The sequence below is a fragment of the Leptinotarsa decemlineata genome, unplaced genomic scaffold (assembly GCF_025532065.1).
Source record: "Leptinotarsa decemlineata unplaced genomic scaffold, Ldec_3_MD MMD2_tig00000251_RagTag_RagTag, whole genome shotgun sequence".
In the NCBI taxonomy this organism is placed as follows: domain Eukaryota; kingdom Metazoa; phylum Arthropoda; class Insecta; order Coleoptera; family Chrysomelidae; genus Leptinotarsa; species Leptinotarsa decemlineata.
Window position 1 is genome coordinate 4,610,843 of NW_027412547.1, and position 24,657 is coordinate 4,635,499.

At 35.4% G+C, this 24,657-nt stretch overlaps 1 protein-coding gene across 2 annotated transcripts in view; it reads left to right on the forward strand.

The window, feature by feature from the left end:
• Positions 1-24,657, forward strand: part of LOC141481648 (uncharacterized) — a 407,979-nt gene that overhangs the window by 103,503 nt on the left and 279,819 nt on the right. For both annotated transcript variants that reach the window (XM_074173553.1, XM_074173552.1), the window contains exon 2: positions 13,000-13,172. In XM_074173553.1, the coding sequence (XP_074029654.1) occupies positions 13,000-13,172 (173 nt within the window). The remainder of the gene's footprint in view (positions 1-12,999; positions 13,173-24,657) is intronic.

Below are 24,657 nucleotides of genomic sequence, written 5' to 3' on the forward strand. Positions count from 1 at the left end.
GGTTTTAACATCTGATGGAAGATTCAACTCCGCATATACAGGGTGTTCCTTAAACACATGCTAATATTTGAGGAGGTTATTCTTAGACCCATTTCAAGGAAAAAACGTCCTAAGGACGTATGTCCTAAACGCCTTAACTTTTGAGATACAGGGTGGCAAAGTTTTCAGAAATAATCAGTTTTTTAATAATAACTGAGATAATTTTGTAGACATCTTTGGCATATTTGGTAAATATATTCCATGCCTCAAGGCGCATTTTCTGATGCACAATTTTCTTAATTTTCTCTGCCAGTGGCGTACGTACGAGTTTTGAAATGTATATTTTTGGCGAAAAAAATACTACGCCACTGCTTTATCTTGAATTAAAAATCATTTTTAAAATCTCCATACATTTTTGAGCACATTTGATTTGCTGGGTTTTCTTTGTCCGACGCATGGTTTTCGCTCAAAATATTAAAAATCGCTTTACTTAAGGATAAATCCCTTAAAAATCTGATGCGGTATCGTGCATCGACTGAAAGCAAACTAAGAGATCAGATTTGTTGCAAAATAATTGAGGATCTGAAAGATATTTGGTTGTTGTCAGATGCGCTGTTCTCAATTAAAATTACGTCATAACGCAGCACCGCTTAATAATTTTTGAAAACATTAATTTAGTTATCCTGGAATAAATGACGTGTAGCAGAATTTATTTACTGCACCTCTTGGAAATATGGAGTTTGTCGATATGTGATTTCTTTTAAAGATTGAAAGCAGAAAAAACAGCGTACCCACCATAGTAATAAAAAACGAATTCTCTGTATGTACAACCGTCAGAAGCTAATATTGATGTTGGTTTAAAGTAAGGTGTTGGTGTTAAAAACTATCACAGAGCGTTTTGATTGATTTTGAAGTGATATTGAAGTTATTTTGGTAGTCCGCTGTTTTTCTGAATATCAGTAAATATGGTAAATTATACGAATGCGGAAATGGCGCAAATGCATTACGTATATGGCCTTGCCGATGGTAATGCAACAGAAGCCAGGCGCATTTATCAGGAAAGATATCCTAATCGTGTCTTACCAGATAGCCGAAACTTTTCAAATATTCATCGTCGACTTGGGGAAACTGGTAGTTTCAAGAAAGGGACTCCGGAAGGTAGACCTCGTGTAGTAAGAACTCCTGAAATTGAGGAAGCGGTGCTGCAAGAAATTGAGGAACATCCTGAGACGAGTACGAGGAGATCGCTAGAACTCTGGATATTTGTCATCAAATTGTTTGGCGTATTTTGGTTGATTTTTTGTTATACCCATACCATATTTCAAGAGTGCAGGCATTACTCTCCAGGGATTTTCTACAGCGTGTGAACTTCAGTCAGTGGTATCTGCAAAGTATTGCACTAAATCCGCATTTTGTGACAAAAATTTTGTTCACAGACGAAGCAAATTTTTCTCGGAATGCTATTCAAAATTTCCATAACAATCATGTGTGGGCTGAAGAAAATCCCCATGCAATAACCGAAACCCATTTCCAACACCAATTTTCGGTTAATGCATGGGCAGGAATTATAGGTGATCATCTAATAGGCCCATTTTTTCTACCAGAACGCCTTAATGGTCGTTCTTATTTACACTTTCTCGAAGAAGACTTACCTGGGTTATTGGAAGATGTGCCACTTGCGTTAAGGAATCGAATATGGTACATGCACGATGGCGCCCCTGCTCATTTCATTGTAATTGTCCGAAACCATTTAAATACAGTTTATCCTAATCGTTGGATAGGTCACTGAGGACCTCAGCAATGGCCAGCAAGATCCCCCGATCTCAACAGTTTAGTTTTTTTTTATGGGGTCACCTTAAAACTCTTGTGTATAAAACTCCCGTTAATACTTTAGAAGATTTAAGAGAGCGAATAGTTGCCTCGTGTGAAACTATACGAAATACGCCGGGAATATTTGAACGGGTGCGTAATTCCATGCGTAGAAGGGCGGAAGCATGCATACTAAGTGCAGGTGGCCACTTCCAACAATTTTTATAATCAGTTTTGGTATTAATACTAATTGTCAAATTTGTGCTATTCGTTTAGACTTACTGTCACAAAATAAAATAAAACTCGTTTTTGTGAAAAATTTATTTTTTTGCAGATTATGTTTTCAAATATTATTAGGGAATTGGTAATGCGTTATGAAGCAATTTTCAGATTCACATTCATTTTAGAATTGATCTAATTTCTTAATTTGCTTTCTGTCGATTTTTATTTTTTTGAGTGAAAATCATGCGTCGGACAAAGAAATACCAAGAGATCAAATTTTCTCAAAAATAAATGAGGATTTTAAAAATGATTTTATTTTGAGAAGAAAGCATTGGCGTAGTACTTTTTCTCCAAAAATATTCAATGCGAAACCCGTAGGGATGCCACTGTTTGAAAAAATACAAATTTGTGTACATCAGAAAATGCGCCTTGAGGCATGGAACATATGTACCAAATATGCCAGAGATGTCTACAAAATTATCTCAGTTATTATTAAAAAACTGATTATTTTTGAAAACTTTGCCACCCTGTATCTCAAAAGTTAAGGCGTTTAGGACATACGTCCATAGGAAGTTTTTTTCTTAAAATGGGTCTAAGAATTACCTCCTTGAATATTAGCATGTGTTTAAGGAACACCCTGTATGGCATGGCAATGGAACTAACGATTCCATCTGACTTGACTTTCATCCAACGATGTTTTTATAAATTGAATATGTTTTCGTCCATACTTTTTATAACAATTAGATGTGGGAAACATATTTTATTTAAAATCATGTTTTGTGTTTGAAAAATTATCTGCCATCTTGATATCACGAAAAACGCTATCAACTTTTTTTAAATACAAAACACGAGCACTACAGAAAACTCTTCAAAGCGCTCTAAGAGCGGTGGCTGTGCGGAAGTTGCGATTCATATTGGATTTGAATCGCTGGAGATTACTTTGGAGAGAAATTACTTTGGAAGAACGTTCAGGAAGTTTATTACACACAAACGCCGTTCTCCAAATAAAAGTTCAACAGTGAAGTTCGAAGTGTATTGAGTTGAACCTCCAAACGATGGGCAGCCACAGTCTATCGCGTGTTTGTGATATGTACCGCTCTTGGTAGAATCAATTGTGTCAAGTCACTTGAACACTAGTGAAAGTACCTATAGAAGAGAAATAAATCTCCAATATATTTACGATGTTCCAAACTATCAAGGTTGCAAGTGATGTTTGCGTATCCAATCAGGGGGATTGCTCTTTTCTGGATGGAACAGCAGCTTTAGGGTATGCAAAGGAGTGGAGCTCCATACATGAGAACAGGCAATGGTACCGGTTTCACCTGATTATATTCAACGAGATTCTGCTACTGAACAACAAAGATCACTTACATTTAATTCAATTTTCATACACTAAATGTATATCCTAAACTCCATTGGGAAGAACGTTGTACAGTTTAAGAACTGGTACATTGAAGCAACTTTGAGTCATGGTTAAAAACACACATGAAATACAAAACTTAATTTTGATGCTAGGGTTATAGCTATGAAAATAGCTGCGATTCATGCATCTTCATTTTCATTACTGTAAATTAGAACTCCAAGAATTTAAATACCAGTTAGACTTCGGATTCCCTATTTCCACTGTGAACTATTGGTTATACAACTAATTATTCTTTTTTGAATATCTTTCGCAGAAGCAGAAAAGCCCCAAATTGTTATTGAACTAAAGCTCAATTGTACCTGAGCATGATAGAACAGCTTTAAATTTCTTTCAAATATAATTAAGAAAACCAATGAGATTGACGAAAGTTCAGGTCTTCGTCAAGAGTAACAACGCCTACAAATTCTTGTAAAGTAATTGTAAACGAGTTGTCACATATTCTCTGATTCAGATTGAGCAGATTTTTTTCTGTCTAGTATGAATATTTTTATAACTAGTTTTATAGGCGTAAAGGATTGTGTCCCTATGATAAAGGGAAATTCGGAATAGGGCTGCAGTTCCGATGTGTTACAATGAAACATAAATATCAAGATAATGGGATGAATATTCCTTATAACACCCAACATCGTGATATGTATTCGGGAATGTTGAGCTTGTTCCGAAATCTCAACAACAGCAACACCTACCCACCCTGTAATTGTGACATTGAAGACGGTGTTCCATGCGACAGAAGAAATAAAACCAAAATTTTATTTTGTCTGGACCAGACAAGTTGAGCTGCGATATGCAAATATTTACCTGCTGCCCAAAAAATAAAAACACCAACAAAAATGCAGTTCTGGGACGTGCAACATAAGATTGCAATTGCTTTCGCATTCGGTGTCATGCTCTTGGTGGCTCTTTTTTATTATTATTATTCCGAGAACGTGTACTTCGCGATTATTTAACCGTGCATAAATTTGCAACATTTTTATTTATTTTTCGGTTGAAGGAACCACTAAAACACTCATTGTTCTTTTATGATATTGACACTTTTCGTGCTTTTTAAAAATACACGTCCGGAGTAGACAATACCTATTGACTTTTTATTAACATCTTCCAAAACAAGTGATGGAACAACAAAAAACAAAAAGAAAGTTGGCACGTCTGGGGCTTGGGACAGGGTGTTGTTTCGGCGGGCAGCGATGTCTCATACTAATGTATTTACCAAAAACTTGTTTCGGTGAGTCATTCTTTCGCGTAAAGCCCTAGGTGTTAAAATATTCATAATTTATTCGTGTACACAGAAGTCGTTCGTTTGCTTCTCGGGTTCTAATTAATTTGAGTCATGTTTAAAATTGGATGGAAAACACACTGAGAAAAGATTGCATAAAAAAACATTTTTGAAATAAAAAATGATCAGAATTTCAGTTTTTGCCATCTTGAAACAATATCGATTCATCTAATTAGAATTTCTACTGTATTATATTTATCGAACATCAGAAGAATAGTTATTTATTAGGCAAGGGAAAAACGTATCAGATTTCAGCTCGAGGTTTTTCTGTGACGGGAAAAACAACGGTTTAATATTGAAAAAACATATCATTACAATATGTTAAAGTCAGAAAATTAGGGACTTGAAATTTGAATTTCCAAACAGGTAGGCTGTTATACTTATAGCGTTGCTACGATTACACTTTTTTCCTTAAAAAAATTCAGTCCTGAAAAATCCGAATTTGTCTCACTTCCGTATCTTCATTAATATTCAAGGTGGAACGATGAAACTCTCAGGACTGATGGAAATCCTCAAAATGCACCTACCACCTGAATGGGGTTGGCCAAAGTGATATACACTGTCCGCCACTCGCGATGGAACACCCCATTTCTACAGTAAAACATATTAGGGGTCAAAATAGGCTCAAAATTCCTTCAGATTCATGATCAGGACTACCAATTTACTACGATTACACTTTTTTCCTGAAAAAAATTCAGTCCTGAAAAATCTGAATTTCTTTCACTTCTCATGGTATAACTCCCCGTATAATTGAAGTAGATTTTTTTTCGTTTTGACATCAAAACATGAACGAAATTATTGAAGAGAAACTCGACTTTTGTTTTCTCATAAATAATTTATTTTTTATTTTATTGTCAGGAAAGTTATTCCTTCTCAATAAGAGAGAAAATGTTAATTTTGTAAGAGGAACGGAAACATGTAATCAGTGAGGTTTAAGGATGGTTAATGTTAGTTCATATTCTCATTTTCCCATTATTGAAAAAAAGATATTTTGTGGCGAAAAATGTTATGTAGTTCAAAATTCTTTCAAAGTACTACTTTTAAAATCACATTTCCAATTAAAAAACGAAACAATCAATTTCAAATGATTTAACTGTTGACCATTTTATATTTTCGTGCCTTCTATGAAATTTTCCTCCAATCGAACACATTTTTCTATGCGCCTTCTATTATTTCCTCCAACTCTTCTCAGTTCTCTACACGCTTGTATAATTGTTGCACGGAGATCTTCCTTATTTGTTGGCCTATTCTTTTAAACTTTATTTTTCAAGTTTCCCCCTAAATAAAAATCCAGTGGATTCAAATCTGGGGATCGTGCTGGCCATACTACGAGAGGGCTATTGGGTCCTATACATTTCATAGGTAGATTCTTATTCAACCAAACCCTTGTTATGCCACTATTGTGAACTGGTGAACCATGTAACTGAAAAATCATGATGTGTCTCACATCCAAAGGTAGTTCTTCCAACACATCGGAAAATGCATTTTCCAGAAAATCAACGAATAGTCGTCCGTTTAAATTTTGATCGAAAAAAATGGCCCAATAAAATGTTTTCGTTCAGGATACCACACCACACAATAACTTTCTGAGATATTTGTTCCCCACAATTCACCACCCCATTTGGATTTTGTTCAGCCCAAAACCTCATGTTCAAAGAAGACGTCAGTTTTCATTTCTAGGAGGACTAATTCTGATATAGCAATCATACCCGAAATCAGCAAAAGCAATATCAATGGCGACACTATCAACGGATAAAGTGTTCAAAATGACCTCCATCTAGTTCCATACAATAATATAGTCTACTATTCAAAATGTTTGGAGTCGGCAATCGGCATTCTCGAACGATTCTCTGTTGCAGGTCTTCTGAATTTGTAGAATTTATTTTATCAGTAGTAAACGTTTTAAAATGGACGACACTGTTAGTTTTTTCTGCACTGGTAGTTTTTGTTGAATCTAGTTGTTGTCGCAGAACAAAAAATTGAACAGTTGGCCACTGTCAGTTCTTCTCGAATTATTATTCAGGCATCCTTGTTCATCGTGTCCTAACATGGTTTATTCTACTGAAGAAAGAATAGAAATTGTTGCAACCTATTATCGAAATAATGATTGTATCAAAGCTGCTACAAAAATTTATAATACGAAACACCCAGACCACAACGTGAGCCATCAATACGTTGAACAGTTAATGGATAAGTGAGAAATAACAGAGTTGAAGTTGCAACTTTAGGACATGTACAAATAGATAATCTACAATCTATCAGACAAGAAGCTAGGGCGTTAGATGGGGTCCAGTAGTGGCCAGCTAGATCACCTGATCTCACACCGATGGACTCACAGAGGTAATAGAGGGACTGAAGATCTATACACAGGTAGAAACACTGGTTCAAGAGGAAGTTCAAAGAAAATGCATATAATTTGTCCAACGACGTATTCAGTTAAGCTAGCGTAGAAAGACGCACAATATGGAAACTTTTAATCAAGCGGAAACACGGTGTACTCCCACTTAACCGGTAAAGCGGGGAGAGGAAAGAAAGGATAGGTGAAAGCTTTCAAATGGCTTATGAATAGTCCGTGAAGTAACTTGGTTTAGAAATATTTATTCCATTTAAATTATTGAACTATCAATTTTTTGCTTATTTTTATTTCGTACCACGGTTCATTTTTTAATATAATTGTAATTTTGCTATTCAATTCAATTTTTAATTTTACTTATTTGTTCTTTCAACTATATCATTCAAATCATATTATAGGGTTTTTTTGCAGTTCGAACTCATTTGTTTTAGTCTCCATCCAGAGTTTATTCTCTTGTGAAAAAATCTATTGAATATATCACTGAAGAAAAACACTGAATAGATTTGAAAAGATTTTTTTCCGAATTGAAATATTTTAATTGTCACATAAAACGGGATATCTACCGGGATCCCACAATGTTGCAAATATCCATCTGAGGTTCTAAATTTACGACTTGATGTATAAAAATATGACACCACTTCCAAGAAAAGTTTGATGTTCCATGCATGATAATATTTTTTCATATACATATATTAATGAAATATATAATTAGTATCGAGAATATGGAAAGACCACTGGCGTTTCAATTGCAAATCAAAAATATCCATAACTGAGTGTTCGATTAAAATTTACATTTTTGGTTCAAAGAATTTTATTGATCCACTTTTTTCATGAAAGATATTTCAGAGTAGCAGTTGTAAAATGTGAAATCTGAACTTCCGGGATGTTTGGAATATAATTTAATTCCTATGTGGCGATTTAGTTGTACACTTTTGAAAGATAACACAACACAACAAAGTTTTTGTTTCGGGGTTGAAATTAGATGATTTTAATGTATTTCCACGTGTTAAAACCGAAAGTGACCATAAAAATTATATATTAGCTCTTGTTTTCAAGATATAGTATCATTATATTATATATATATATATATATGTATATTGAGTTTTCAACAAATGAAATATTTCATCACCAACAGTTGGTACACATGTTTGTTTACATAACACCCCTCTCATCAGCTGTTCTTAAGTAGTAAACATAACCTATGTGAGTTTGTCAATTGTACGCACGTGGTTGCTATTGAAATTATCGTGTGAAGTTGATTTTTAAATTAATTTAAGTGCTGATCTGAAATGCCTCGAAAGTGTGTGAATTCTGTCGATAGCTTTTGCTATATATGTGGTGAAATAACATTCAAGGCTCAGAAACGTAAAATGACACCTATCTTTAAGACAGCCTATGAACATTATTTTGGTGTGAAAGTTGGGGACCAAGATAAATCATGGGCTCCTCATATATGTTGTAATTCTTGTTCCGTCATATTGCAAGAGTGGCTGAAAAATAAAAACCGGGCAATGGCTTTTGCAGTACCTATGGTTTGGCGTGAGCCTACCAATCATACAGACGACTGTTATTTCTGCTTAACTCCTCCCATTAAGCAAGGTTTTTCTATGGAGAAAAGAGGAACGGTTAAATACCCTAATCTCCCATCTGCTCTTCGGCCTGTACCACACTCAGACAATTTGCCAGTCCCTTCTCCACCCCAAAACTATGAAATTTTAGAGGAAGGTGATGAAGACTGTTTAGAAGGAGCAACCCATCCTTCTACATCCTATGACCCTGATTTTGAGGTAAGCGATAGGTCTAGTGATCCGCACAGAATTAGTCAAGCAGAGTTGAGTGACCTTATAAGAGATCTTCGCTTGTCTAAGGAAAAGGCTGAGCTGTTAGGGTCAAGACTACAACAGTGGAATCTTCTAAAACATGATGTGAAAATATCTCAGTACAGACAGCGTCAAAAAGATTTGCTTCCTTTTTTCGAGAAAAAAGAAAACCTCATAGTTTGTTCTGATGTTAATGGTTTGATGGACTGCTTGAATTTGGATCACACTCCATCTGAATGGAGACTGTTTATAGACTCTTCAAAGCTAAGCTTAAAAGCTGTACTTCTACATAATGGAAATCAGCTACCCTCTATTCCTATAGGTCATGCAGTTCACATGAAGGAAACGTATATAAATATGAAAACACTTCTCCAATCAATCAAATATGAACAACACAAGTGGCACATCTGTGGTGATTTGAAAGTCATTGCTATACTCCTAGGAATGCAATTAGGGTTCACCAAGTACTGTTGTTTTTTGTGTCTGTGGGACAGTCGGGATAGAAAATCTCACTATAAAAAAATGAACTGGCCTACACGAGACCTAAACCCTAATGAGAAAAATGTAGTTTACGAGCCTCTTGTAGATCCTAAGGATGTTCTCTTTCCCCCATTACATATTAAGTTGGGACTAATGAAAAACTTTGTGAAGGCCATGGACCAGGAAGGACAAGCTTTTAAGTACTTGAGAGCAAAATTTCCCAGGTTGAGTGATGCTAAAGTCAAGGAAGGCATCTTTATTGGGCCTCAAATCCGTGAAATCGTAAATGATCCTGTTTTTGACATGATTTTAACAGGAAATGAAAAAAGAGCCTGGTTGTACATGGGTTTTTAGGTAACAAAAGAGATGATAACTTCACAGCATTGGTTAAAGAGCTTCTTCAAGCTTACCACCAACTTGGATGCAACATGTCCTTAAAAATTCATTTTCTTTACTCTCATCTTAATTTCTTCCCACAAAACTGTGGAGCTGTGAGTGATGAACATGGAGAAAGATTCCATCAAGACATTGCCTTAATGGAACAGAGATATCAGGGCCGTTGGAATGAAGCAATGCTTGCAGACTACTGCTGGTCTGTGTGTAGGGATGCTCCAGAAGTGTTTTATAAAAGACAAGCTAAACGACAGCGATCTTACAATGAATCGGATGGACTTAATTGAAATTTGGTGGTACAAACTTCTTTTATTTGTCAAAACACTAAGAATGATTTTTTTTTATTAATTTTGTACTCAAAATATTCTAAAAGAAACATAACAATATTGTTTTCTGTACTTTTCACGTATAGTATAACTACTCTTTAAGATTAAGTACTGTGTATCTCAAAAACCAGAGCTAATAAAAATTTTTCATTGTTATTTTCGTTTTTATCACCCCAAAATTAGTAGAAATTGACTAATTTAGTGTAGGAAACATTCAAAAAATATTTTTTTGTTGTGTTGTTTATTTTTTGAATTATAATTCAAAAAATAAATTGGTACTACAAAAGTTTTTACAAATGGCTGACCTTTTGAAAGATAAGCCTCCTCCATTATTGGGTTATTCTAAGGCTCCTGTCTTGGACGTTGAATTCATGGGTGTCGTGACAATTGGTCGTGCAAAAAAAAACGTCGCGCACTATTGGGTGCGTTTCAAAAGGTCGCCGGCGAAAATAAGTCGCGTGCAAATAGTCGCGTGATAAAACGTCACGTAGAAATACGTATGTGTGATTTTTCACATTCCATTGAAATGAAGTTAGTATTTTTCTGAATATCTGCAGAGTTTATTCTTGAGATAAAATCCTTCAAAATCATCAGATAGATTAAGATTCATTACGAACGTAGGTTTTGGGATAAACGCATGTATTTTGACGTTTATGTTTACATCATGGCTAGAATGAATGCATATATTTTGATATTTGCGATTTTAATGATTTTAATGGAGTGCAAAATCATTTCTCAGGCGCTTTTTTTGAAACGAGCCCAATTGTGCACGAGATTTTTTCCCGCGATCAATTGTTGGTAATCCTTTTTCATAAATACAAAGTTATAGGTGCAAAATTACGAAAAAAAAACTTGTACCTCTCGGAACGCCCGACGAAAGTGATAAGTTAAAGTAATTTCATTCTTATTAGTCAATGGGCTATGCTTGAAGAGTGGTAGTAAATAAATCTAAAGAAATTAACTTTAAACGTTCAAGCCAGTCTCGAATATACCTACACAGTAGTTTGAATGGACTGACGCCTATCAGAAAACAACTACTCCACTGGCTAATACCACGAACGACGTTGAATTATATCCGACAGGCGTCAGTACAGGAATTTTCACAGAAAATTTCCTGCATATGCAGGAAAGAGACGACTGAAAGAGACCACAACTGAAAGAGACGACCTTCAATTTTGGAACGGGCACACTTGCAGACCGGTTTCGGGCTCATTAGCCACTCATCAGTGCAAGATAGTACCATCATCGACCTGAAGTCGATAATATTCCATAATTGAAAATCGTAATTCTTTCAGAGTATTTCATTCCTCTTCCTGACTTGGAGCGAACAACAAAATGTAACTCCATCTAGTGGACGAGGTACTAACTAACTGCATATCCGAAATTGGCCCGATTCCTCTGAATAAGGACGAAACACTTTTTTTTAGTCAGTGGGTTGTGCTTGAAGAGTGGCGAATATACCTATACAGTAAGTTGAATGGACTGACGCCTATCAGAAAACAACTACTCCCCTGGCTAATACCACGAAGGGCGTTGGATTATATCCGACAGGCGTCAGTGCAGGAATCTTCACAGAAAATTTCCTGCATGGTGGAGTAGTTGTTTTTTGATAGGCGTCAGTCCATTGAACCTGCTATGTAGGTATATTCGACACTGGCTTGAACGTTTAAAGTTCATTTCTTTAGATTTAACTAGTTTCAGTTGAACTATTCAATATTGAAATTGTTTATCTCTTGAAAAGTTCAGGTTATTACCTGAATTATGTATATTATTATGATGTAACTTTTACATAATAAAGCCAAAAAATGAAAGTTATAGGCCCCAAAAATCAAAAAATCTCACGTTTGAACTAGTCTAGAGGTTTATAAATGAGGCGCCAAAGGAAAAGATGTGCCATTTATTAATAGGAAGACATCAAGATAATGAAAAAAATCATTGATTATTCAAATTCAAAATACACAATCAAAAATAGGTTATTCTTTTTGCATTGTTGAAAAAAACATTGATTCTTTTAATAAATACGTCGCATTACGCCCTTCTGTTATCAATCATCAACATTTTTTATTCTGAAATATTCGAATTATAAATGCAGTACCAACTCACTTGGTATAACCAAGTTTGGGAAAATGCCCTCTACCATTGCTGAGTTTCTGAACTTCCCGGAACCAAAGTAATATACAGGTCACTGTTTCAGAAGGTCTTCTGCTTCTTTGCTAGCAGAATCAGGAGCAAATATAACGGATATTGAGATGCACGGAGGATGGAAGTCTACAACAGTAGCTGAAGGTTACATCGACCAATCTATTTTTTATAGAAAGGCTATTGCTGAAAGAATAAATCCAACTGCTAGCTCCTGCGTTACAGCATCATCCTCTTCATTTCAAAAATTAAATGTTAACGCCCATGAAGTTGTCAACTCTGATAGTTCAAATATATTTCAACGCTTCAACATCGCAAGATATTGATATCAGCAGTTGTTCTAATTGTACTTTTCGTATTAATGTTAATAAATAAAAATAACACTAGTGTTAAAAATATTATCAACACGCTACTTTGTAAACATTATCTTTTAATATTCTTGACAACCAATAAAAATGTTACTTTCAATGACAGTTGTACAAAAAAGAACATTACGTGCTTGCTGGTTAGATTTTTATACTTGATGCTGTCATCAACACATGTTTAACGCACACTAAATACAGATCGTCTGTCCGACGATAGAGAAGGAGCTTGCCTTCCGCTGAAGTATGCGTGGGAGAAAGGGAAGGGAGACAAACTGACGCCGTTACGCGTTACGTAACGAAGCGGTTAACCCTTCCATTAGTAGTTATCACTTGAAAATGTGTGAATATCTGACTTAAAAACTCTTTATTTCTAGAAATGTATTCTATACATGCATCACTGATTCTGTTTTTTTTTAGCTGCGGCAATCGGCGCCTTTAGCGTTGTCCTGGTAGTGGTACTGTTAGCAGGATTAGTTTTCGGGCTGGTGACTTGCCTAACGAGCTACCACTGGAGAATTGGTGGCACCAACGCGGCAGATACACCTGCCACCAACCCGCCAAACGCCGCCTATTCTGCGACCACAGCATCCGTAAGTGATTCATTACTTATATCCACAAAAATATAGAATGTAAATTTGTACCAAATTTTGTTTTCAATTTGATGTTGAAAATGAAATATTCAAATAAATAATTTTTCACAAATAGGTGAATATAATTTATTGGATGAGGCTGTTCGGTATACAGTTTCTATTTTACAAAGAAATCAGGATCAACTGAAATATATATTCTATATTCTAATCCGTAACAGATACGAAGACAATTAAATGGGAGAAAAGAATACAATGGTCGAAGAAAATTTACGGGGAATCTCGCCCTTCTCGAGTTATACGGGGAAATACGAATGAAATTGTTATTCCGGAGAATATCAAAAAATGGAAAAAAAAAGTTATTGTATCCGAAGTGATTATGACGAAGTTATAATAAAGATTCGATAAAACGTGTTTTGACCCACGATTGTTTTATCGTGAGTATGAATGCTCAATACACACAAGAATTACAATAACTCTTGTGGAAAGATAGGATGAGAAAAATAACTAGCTAGATGTACTGTAGACAAGACAAGATATAATTCTAACTGTACTGTTACAAGGTATGAAACGTAATGAATTGAATTTTACAAAAATGCAATGTTTCACATCGATAGTTAGAGAAGGGGTCAGATTGGTCTTTGGAGGGATAAACAAAGGTTTGGATTAAAATAGGTAGGCGAGATCATAATAGAGGGTAATTCCCAAGATAAGGGATACAAATAATAATTGTGGACTCACAAATGTACGGGTTGCTTGAGAAAAGATATTTGGGAATATTGAATTTTATGAGCATGAGTGGATTAGAAAGACCCGTAAATTTGAGACCAACTGGGAAACCCAGATTATGAATAATGAAAAGTTAAATAACTTAAACAAGATTAGTTAACAATACATAAAATAAAAATAATGTCATAAAACATTTTATTTTGTTGTACACACTTTAGAGCTGGCAACTTTAGCCTAAATACTAAAAAATCAAGATCCACTTGAAAAACATAATTATTTCGATAGTGACATTTTGAGACCAAACAAAACGTGTCAACATGGCCACCATCAACTTTAAAAAAAACGGACCTGTGTTTTTTTTTGAAGATATTGATAAAACAATAAATTTAGAATCCAAGGGTGTATCTCAGTTGATATTTCATAGCGTTTTATTTGAAATAACTGCCATTATCAGAGACATCAATTCTAAATTATGGTCCTGTCGATATTTCTTTTGTAAATTATTTCGATTTATTCAAAATATAATTCAGACACTCAATAAATTCGACAGGTAGGTACCATTACATAATGAAAATTCGAACTCTTTCATTTTATAAATTTTTGTATTGCCGTGATCCTTTTTCCAAGTCTCATTTTCCCTGATCAATAATCATCTCAAACAAAAAATAAGAGATGTATGTATTACTATTACATCTATTGTGCTAGATAATTGCCACAGAAATTGTCTGGACCGACAATAAAGAGGTCGTCAATTCGAGCATTCAATGTAGATTGCCATGCAGCTTTGATTTTCCGTATTGATTTCATTTTTCCCAAAAGTTCATGATAAAATTAATTATTTTTCTGTTTGATTCTTGTCACTGATGATGCTGGTTATATCAAATAAAACGCTATAAAAATATCAAATGTGATATACCCTTGGATTGTGAAATTATCGTTTCATCAATATATGTTATAAAAAAGACAGGTCCGTATTTAAAACAAAAGTTGATGGTAGCCTTGTTGACACGAAACGTTTTATCAAATATTCATTAATACATCGTCATGGCTTCGAATACAATAACATTTTTCTTTTCATTTGTTGATATCCTTCAAAATAACAATTCCATTCGAAAAAAAATAACGAAAAACAGCATATTTGGAGTATAAGTCGAGAAAAGCAAGACTCCTTTAAGGGACTGTATCTTAACAAGGGATGCTCCAAAGAAATTTCTTTTCATGCAAGATCCTATCTTTTTTTCGATTAGAAATCACCTCAAATGTTTCACACTTATTTAGTTACACCCTGTATAGCGTTATTGGAGCGTTTGAAGGTGGAATTTACAAAGAAACTACCGCATATGGATGCAAATGCTATAATTCTCTGGCAGATCACATAAAGAATGCAGTTTCCTTTACAATTTTCAAAAATCTCCTAAAAAACACTTACTCCGCAAAAACTGCTACACCATAGAAGAATTTTATAATTAGGAAACTTGAATTATAAATGGAATATGTAGGCAAGACAACGCACAGGATACAGTCAATCAAAACAATGGCAAAACTACATGAACTGTACTTCGAATTGCTCCCACATCCACCGTATTCGCCAGATTTGGCTCCCAGTGACTAGTGACTGTTCGCAGACCTCAAAAATGCTCACCGGTAAAGAATTTAGCTCGAATGAAGAGGTTATTGCAGAAACTGAGACCTATTTTGAGGCAAATGATAAATCGTTCTACATAAGTGGTATTGAAATGTTAGAGCGGCGCTGTGATGATTACGTGGCTCTGGTGAATTTTTTATTCCACTTCATAGTAGCCTGTTTTAGTATATAATTAAGTATTCCATGTAATGAAAATGAACGTTAATATACTTCAGGAGATTAAAGACCGTCGAATCAGTGTCACAATCTTAATACAAAAATTCCGTCTGTCTCGCCAAATCATATAATCCTCAGAAGGTTTCGAAGAAAGAGCAATACATTAATTAAAATATTTTACAGTGTTATTGTGCAAACAAATTTGGCGTGCGTCCAGAAGAGATCCAATAAATAACCTCGAACCGGTGCGAACTGAGGTGGGTGGAGTGGGGAAGAATAAGGTTTTAGTACTGAAAAAGTAAGAAGGGGATGAAAACATTTGTATAGTCGAAGTAACCTGTATTGTGACTAGTTAAAACTGTCGGCATCTCAAAGGCCAAAAAAACCAATACAGAGAAATAACGCCGCTGCCAACTAGTCCACGTGGACTGAAGAATTGGCGGTTAGTATTGGATAAATTTCACTAAGCAAGTTTAATGATTGGCTGAAGGGTCATAAAATTAAATTTGAAGTCATGTTACGGCGACGAATAGAAAATGGGGATGTGTATCGCCGTTGTGTCGTCAATGTTCAGTTCAGGAACTGATCGCGAATTAAGTGTTGAAATTCGATATTGGTGCAGTTATAATTACTTGAAATTTTTGTTTGTTACTGCAGTTTCGTCATATAAGGACATTTTCAAACTTATACATGAAACTAACAATAATTGATTACATTAGCCCCTATATAACACTACTCTGTAGGTAATAATTAAGGTACTTAGCTTGATTGAGTACTTGAAGTTTTGTTCAGGAACTGATCAAGATTTGAGTGTTCAAATTCGATATTGGTGCAGTTATAATTACTTTAAAATTTTGTTATCTGTTTAAAATGTGGCGTTCTTGGACAAGTACTAATAGTAATAACGAGTGTGATAACAACGCAGACTTTTTCCTGTGTAGTGATTCCAATAGCGCTGGTGAACAATGAGAAGAAGAGATACCACTGAATAAGATTCGGATGCATTTGAATATTGAAACACAAAGAGTATGTTTCAATGTATATAAGAATTTACATCTCAAGTTTGGTTTCGAGAAAAACAAACAATTACAAGCAACATTAGATTTGATCGAAATTTCTTTCTCCACTGTAGGTAAAATAGTCAAAAACAAAACTTATGAACGCCAGACGCAATGTTATACAGGATTACCAAAACCTTCAGAGGTTCATCTAATAAAATCATTGAAAAAAACAATATAGTATTGTTACAAATGCAATGACAAAACTCTTCAGAATTGTATAAGGAAACTAGGATTTAGATTTAAGATAATAAACAAACGTCAAGCAGTTATAGAAAGCAGTAGAAGAGTGGAATTGCGTAACAAATACATAGAACAAATAACTGAATATAGACAAGAACAACGGTAAATTCTCTATTTGGACGAAACTTGGCATGACACTCCCGACACAGTTACGAAAGGGTGGACTGATGGTTCGAGAATGTGTACGTCTAACATGCCTGCAAACAAAATATCGCAACTAACCATTTTGCATTGCGGAGGAAGTGAGGGATAGGTTCCGAATTCTTTGAAATTATGTGGAAAAAAACTTGAGGACTGCAATGTTGACTATCATAAGAACATGGAAGCTAATATTTTCGAGGAATGGTTTGAAAAAACATTGGTCCCAAATTTGGATGCGAATAGTGAAATAGTTCTTGGCAATGCTTAATCATCCGCGACAGCTCATGAAAGTACCGAATAAAAATTCGAGAAAAGATGAAATACAAAGTTTATTAATGGATAACAATTTGTATTCCAAAGAAAATTTTTTGCCAAAAAAATTATCCTATCAAATTTGTCTATTTCTAGTCATGTGTGTCGAAATAACCAATGAAACCATCATTACACTGATAACTACCCATGGATAGTTTTCACGGGTAGTTATCACTTATGTCATGACATTGCTAAGCAACCAACACAATAAAGTTGTTTGACATTTCAGTAATTCAATTTATTTCGAAAATGTCACTTCCTCGCTTTGGTGTAACAGAGGAAAATAACCAATCACTCTAATAGAGTAACTGCAGTCAGTCAACTAGCTAAGAGTGGAGTTCAAGAACAGCAATTGTTGAAAATTACTGGGCACAATAATGGAAATTCCATAAAACCTTATTTGAATATTGATCAGGAACATCATAACCAAATAATCAATAGTATGCGTGGAAACACCTATGCAGTAACCGAGGCAAATACAGCAAGATCAACGGAATATCATTATACGAATTCTTCTTTTAATAACTGTGTGTTCAATAAATGATTTTCAACTGTCAATCTAATCAACTACTCACCCAACGAGAAACGGCAATGTAATTAATTGGGTTCGAATTGCAAAACATTTTCTCACCGAATATCCCTCGAACATTGATAAAACTCATGATTTTATCACAACTTCCTCAAGCACGTTATTTTAGGTAACATCCCTCCGCCTTCGGCGTCGGGATGTTACCAAATAACGTGCTTTCGAAAACTGTGATAAAATTATTTCGTTAGTTATCAATGTCCTTGGGATATTATAGCTGATAACTATACAGTTAAGTTTTACAGATAAAAACAAGTGTATGGTTAGTGTATGAGAGTACTGCTGACAAGTATGGACACACCATCCTGAGACTACCCCCCTATTTTTGTGTCTTCAATCCCATCGAGTTGATTTGGGGAAAATTGAAACAAAGCATCAGGCGTGAAAATAATTTTACAAAATTTGATAAGAAGGTAATAGAGCTAGTTAAAGAAGAAATATCTAATATTACCGAAGAAGACTGACAGAAAAGGATTGAAAAAGTAATTTTAGTTGAAAAAGACTATATGGAGATTGGACACATGGACACTTCCATGTTAATGGTGTAAATAAATCCATTATTGGACGACAGTGATAGTGAATTATCAGAAGCTTTCGAAAAAAGTTATTGTGATTCTTATATAATCAGAAATTATTATTTAATAACAAAATTAGTTAGCACCCTAACTATATTATTAAAGGGTAACTGTTGGAAGGTGGGTTGCACTATATCGTTTACTTTAACTTTACCACTTTCGATCTATGTCAATGTAATTTACCGCTCTACTTGATGTCAAGAATAAAACCAAAAAATAAGAGATTGGGGAAATAATGTCCGAAATAATGAAATTCAAATCGAATAGTGAAAGTTTCTTTCAACAATTTTTTTTTATGATCGAGTTCAAAAAAGTCAGCACGATTGGTATCTGATCATCCCTTTCAATGCCTGAAAATGACATTTTACAGTTGAAATGAAATAATATGAAGAACATTTCAACTATCAGTGAACATTTTCAGTTATCTACCAGTTGTAAATTGATTTTGACTTCAACTACATGTTTAAACTATTGCACAGGGCTGATTGGAGGCTGAAGTATTATTTCATTTTCATCGATATTACCTGAAATCCAAACCTGATTGTTTTGGAACTTCCAATTTGTGATAGATGAAAGTGTGAATAATATTGAGTTGTATTAGTACCTCCTTGTCTGATATCGTAGTAGTCAGCAATTTTGAGTTGATTTTTGATACTTTCACAAAACATGTCGATGAGATTTTTAGTACCTAAGAGTGGTCCAACGAAAAGTATGCATCTTGCTTTTCTCATTTTTTTGTAACTTAACGCAAAAATGCTCGGACAGGTCAATTTTGCTTTTGAGGGGACACATTTTAGATGTATTTTTCTACCTCCTTCAACCCCCTAGCGAGGGTGAGTAACAACCCTATAACTTTAAATGGAAAGTGGGGTCGAGTGATATAAATATCATTTGAAAGGGTACAAAATTATTTTTCCAAAGATACATAATTTGTTGTATTTCACTCTAACATGTAGGTATTATGAAGAAAAACAACTGCAACCCAGTACTTTGAAATGTGTAATTGACTTAGTAGAATCCTACTTCAGCAAGTGCTGAAAATGTGACCCATTTGCTTACATACAATAATACAGATTTTGTTCAAATGTATTCCTAACATTCTGTAGCATATCAGGTGTTATACTTCTGCACTCTGCTGTAATTCGTTGGCGAAGATCTTCTATGTACTCGGGCTGCGTAGCAAAACATTTGTTTTTCAAGTTTCCCCAAAGGAAAAAGTCTAAAGGCGATAAATCAGGTGACCTGGCAGGCCATTCGATGGGGCCTCTACTTCCAATCCACCGTCTAGGAAACCGGTCATCTAAAAACTCTCTTACCGGAGCAACATAGTGAGGAGGTGCTCCATCTTGCTGGAAATGAAGCCGATCATCATTATGATTTTGGTCATTTTCAATTATTTCTGTTATGAGAGGATCAATTGTATCTTCAAGCATGTTCAGGTAGACCTCACCAGTTAAATTCCCAGGAATAAAAAGTGGCCCTGCGATATGACTACCTAATATGCCACACCTGATATTGATTTTTTGAGGGTACTGGGTATGGACCTCTCGGAATAAGTGTGGGTTACTGTCATTCCAGTAACGGAAATTATGCCTATTCACAGCTCCATTCAAAAAAAATGTACTCTCATCGCAAAAGCACGTGTTGAATAATAGATGCGGATCATCAATTAGTAGCTGGCTCAGTTGTTCACAAAATTGCAGCCTTTTATCAGGATCATCTTCATTGAGTTCCTGTACTAATTTCATTTTGTACGGATAAAATTTATAGGCTTTTAATATCCGTATTATGGACGAACGGGAGACACCTGAGGCTTCAGCAAGCTGACGGGTACTTTGAGTATGATCCAATTCAACATGTCCCGAAACAGCGACTTTCACTGCTTCATTTCTGATCGGTTTCCGTGGCTGGTGTTTCACATTACAGATAGATCCGGTATTGACTAACTTTTGGACTAACTTGGCAACGTACGATTCATTCACATTTTTCCCGAGATGAGCAGCAAGTCTAGCACAACTATTATGTTGATAATAAAGTTTAACAGTTTCAACTCGTTCAGGAATGGAATAAACCATATTTACAGTAAAGTTGAAATGATTTCAAAAGCAACCGAACTGAATCAATGAACGTTTGCCTAAATTCTTTTTGTACACTTATCTGTTGTCGTTATTCGAACCAAAAAACGCACGAGAGAAATTGAGGAATGTAGTAGTGATAAAAATGCCGTTTTTCCGCATTTTCATTAACACCAAAAATATCGAGTAAATGTTCTTGCTTTTTTTATAACTATTCAAGTGAATACGACAAATAAGGTATCATTGGAAAGATAATTTTGTGCCCTTTCAAGTGATATATCAGTCGACCCCACTTTCCATTTAAAATTTTAGGGTTGTTACTCACCCTCGCTAGGGGGTTGAAGGCACAGGTAGAAAAATACATCTAAAATGTGTCCCCCTCAAAAGCAAAATTGACCTGTCCGAGCATTTTTGCGTTAAGTTGCAAAAAATGGAGAAAAGCAATGTGCATACTTTTCGTTGGACCACTCGATATATAGACGGCTCAAAAACAATAAAAGGGTCAGGATGTGGAGTGTACTCCAGATTACTAAGCCTAAAGATTGAGTGGGGAATGGGAAAATATACTAGCGTGGTTCAGACAGAACTGGCTAGTATCTCATTCGCCACAAAAGAAATAACCAGGAAAGGAATTTCTGGCAAAAACATAACAATCTGCAAATGACCTATTAGCGGTGAACAGACAACGTGTTACCTCAGAGCCAGTACTAAAGTGCCACCAAGATTTAGCCAAAGCCTTGGTAGTTAATAGCATTATTCTGAGGTAATCGCGTTGCCGATTCTTCAGCCAAGGAAACGGTTGGACTAAAAATTTCAAGACCCAGTGCCAGATACGGCCTGACCACTTCGACAATTGCGAAAGTAGCCAAACGTCACACCCATGCTCAATCTCTAAAGAGATAAGATGGAATCAAAGGATGATATATTACCAGGATCACACTGGGCGGCCTTGGGAAGCTGACGCTGAAGAAATATCTGGTGATGACCAGGAAAAATCTACGCTTAACAGTAGGATTTTTGATTGACCACTGTCAACTAAGGAAACACATCCATAATATGGGGCTAGTGGACACACCTCCATACAGGATGTGTGAATAGGAAGCGAAACTGCCAGACATGTGTCCTATGCGAGTGTCCGGAGTTATCGTCAATTAGAGAGTGTGTATTCGGCAAGTCATGGCCTACACCTGCCGATATAAAGGAGATGTCTCTCAGCGACCTGTCCACCTTCCTAGAAAGGACAGGTAGGACGATGATCTAGAAGGACAACTCCTCGGGAGGATATACAATGGATCAAATGTGGCCTAAGTGCTGTATGCCTATACTCACCCTCTTTACTCAACAGATACAGATAATGCTTGAACCCTTCACATAGCTTTGAAATTCCACGCTGTTGTCAAAAGCAGAAGGTCAAAAACTATATTCTCATTTGATTTAACTTTTTTTGTCGAAGTCTCAAAAGAATTTTTCACAACACGTCGAAAATTAAAAACCTGTGAAGAAACGCAAGATTTTTAGACAAAACGGCTTCGTTCACACGTGAATTTCAGTCTTCATTTAGTTTGTCGCATTGCGCTAGTTGCCCCTAACGGCAAACAGTGTCGCGTACTTGCTACAAAACAATTCCCGCAATAATAATAATACAGGTATGCAGGGCACAACGAGTTGCGGTTGACTAAAAATTGCTCTCCGAATTAAATACGTGAGTGGGACAGATAAATTATTTGGGATTTACCGCTTTTGTATTTCACCGTACTTTGCCGAGATGTGCGGGTTACGGTTGTTTGGATTATTAATGGAAAGTTAACAGTAGAAATTATAGTGGAAAAGTTAATGGGTTTGAACAGCAAATAGAAATGGGATCGAGTGCATTTGAGTGTTGCGTTGTGAGACAGCTATTGAAGAATATTATGATTATTTTTACATCTGGAGCATAATGTTCTGACTTTTTTATGTTATCCGTAATCGCAGGATATAAAACATAGAGTCTTGAAAGTTTGAATAAATTATTCTCACAAATCCATAAAAAATGGACAAATAAGATAAGCAGTACAAATTTCAAGCGTGAAGAATGTCTCTTATTATATAAAGTAGGGTGGTGTCCGTTATTTCCCATATTTGAAACTTAGCCTCTCATTTAACAGTTGTATTTACACAGAGTTGACAACAATAACAACAAAAATGGCATCTGTCAAATTGGATCATCAGATCTGTGATTGGATATTAAAAACCAATACACTTGGCAACTCCGCTCTAGACACGATCAATTTCATTGGTCAACAGACTCGCGGTCAATTTAAATTCTTGCTTTTCGAATTGTTCTCTTTTCTGCAAATATAAAGAGATTTTGGGACCGATTAGGGTTGATACGTATAATATACCCCTAACTCGATCAGTCTATAATCAAATCAGTATCGTTTCCCATAGCATGAAACAAGCCAATTAGTAAATTGATGGATGTAGCCGTTACTACGTGGTAGGAGATCATAATGAAAAGAGAAATGAAAATCTTTCTGTTTTTTTGCCACTTTTAATTGTAACTAACGTTACTGCAGTTTCGTCCTATATGGACATTCTCAATCTAATACAATAAACTAACAATGATTCATTGCATTCGCCAATATATACCATTCAGGTACTTGATTGAGTACCTGAATTCACAGTTTACAATGCGCATGTGCCAATTTAAAAACCGGAGAGTAAATTAAATCGATTTGATCATTCAACAGGTTGCACCCGCAATGTTTATGCTTGTAAATTTCCGAGGATTCTAAATAATTAAGTTTGCAACCCTTCTTTGCATAGTGCAGAATTTCCGTATCGTTTAGATTCGGAAACTTGTAGTTGCATGCCAAGGAATGGTTTGGAAACGTCGAATAATTTTTTCGTAGTCTGAAGGACCTTTCATGTTCAGCATACCGTTGTTGAAATTTCGTCCGCATTGTCCCACATAAACACTATTACACTCCGGACACTTAAGCTTATAAACTCCAGATTTTTCCAACTTGTCCACCTTATCTTTGGCATTGAAAAGAAAATGAGATAACCTGGCATGCGGTCTGAATGCTACTTCCACATTGTTTTTTCTGAAGAAACCTGCGTTTCTTTCTGTTCTTTTTCCAAAATATGTTAGCGTCACCCATTTCTTGATTTCTGGTTGTTTGATCTGAGGATATATTAATCTATAAGTGAATTTCCGGCTTTGTTTCTTGACTAACCTCTGAAAAGTATATGCGTTGAAACCATTATTATGACATATCTGTGTAATTTTATCAATTTCCCTCTCTAGATTGTCTACAGACAAAGGCAGTGAGAATGCTCTGTGCAACATTGAGTTGTAGGCTGCTGATTTATGACTGTCTGGATGGAAAGAATCGCTTGGGATGGTGATATCTGTATAGCTAGGTTTTCTGAAGACATTGAACTCGAATTTATTCTGCTCCCTAAATTCAAGGAAATAAATCCTACAAAATACAAATAAAACAGAACACAAAGTCAGATGCTACAAATGCAATACGCATATACTGAGTGGTCCAACGAAAAGTATGCACCTTGCTTTTCTCCTTTTTTTGTAACTCAACCCAAAAATCCTCAGACAGGTCAATTTTGCTTTTGAGGGGGTGATTCAGAACCTGCTGATTACTTATTAACTAGAAAAATCTGGAAGTGTATTTTTTTCCAAAGAGCACGAATGTATTTGTGATTATGATGCCAGTTTCAAAAGTTTTCATTACACTCAATTTGTCATCAGTCATCAAAATATCTGATCATCAGGTCGTCTGAAAACAAACTTTCACACTGTCACGAATTTCAAACTGAATACACATAAATAATTATGAAAATTTCAAAACTTCACTGACAAGCGCTTAAACTTCTGTTTCGAACACATTCCAAATAGGAAATTAATTCTGAAACATTCACTGTACGCTCACAAATATACGTATCAACAAGTTCCTGCAACAAAACTC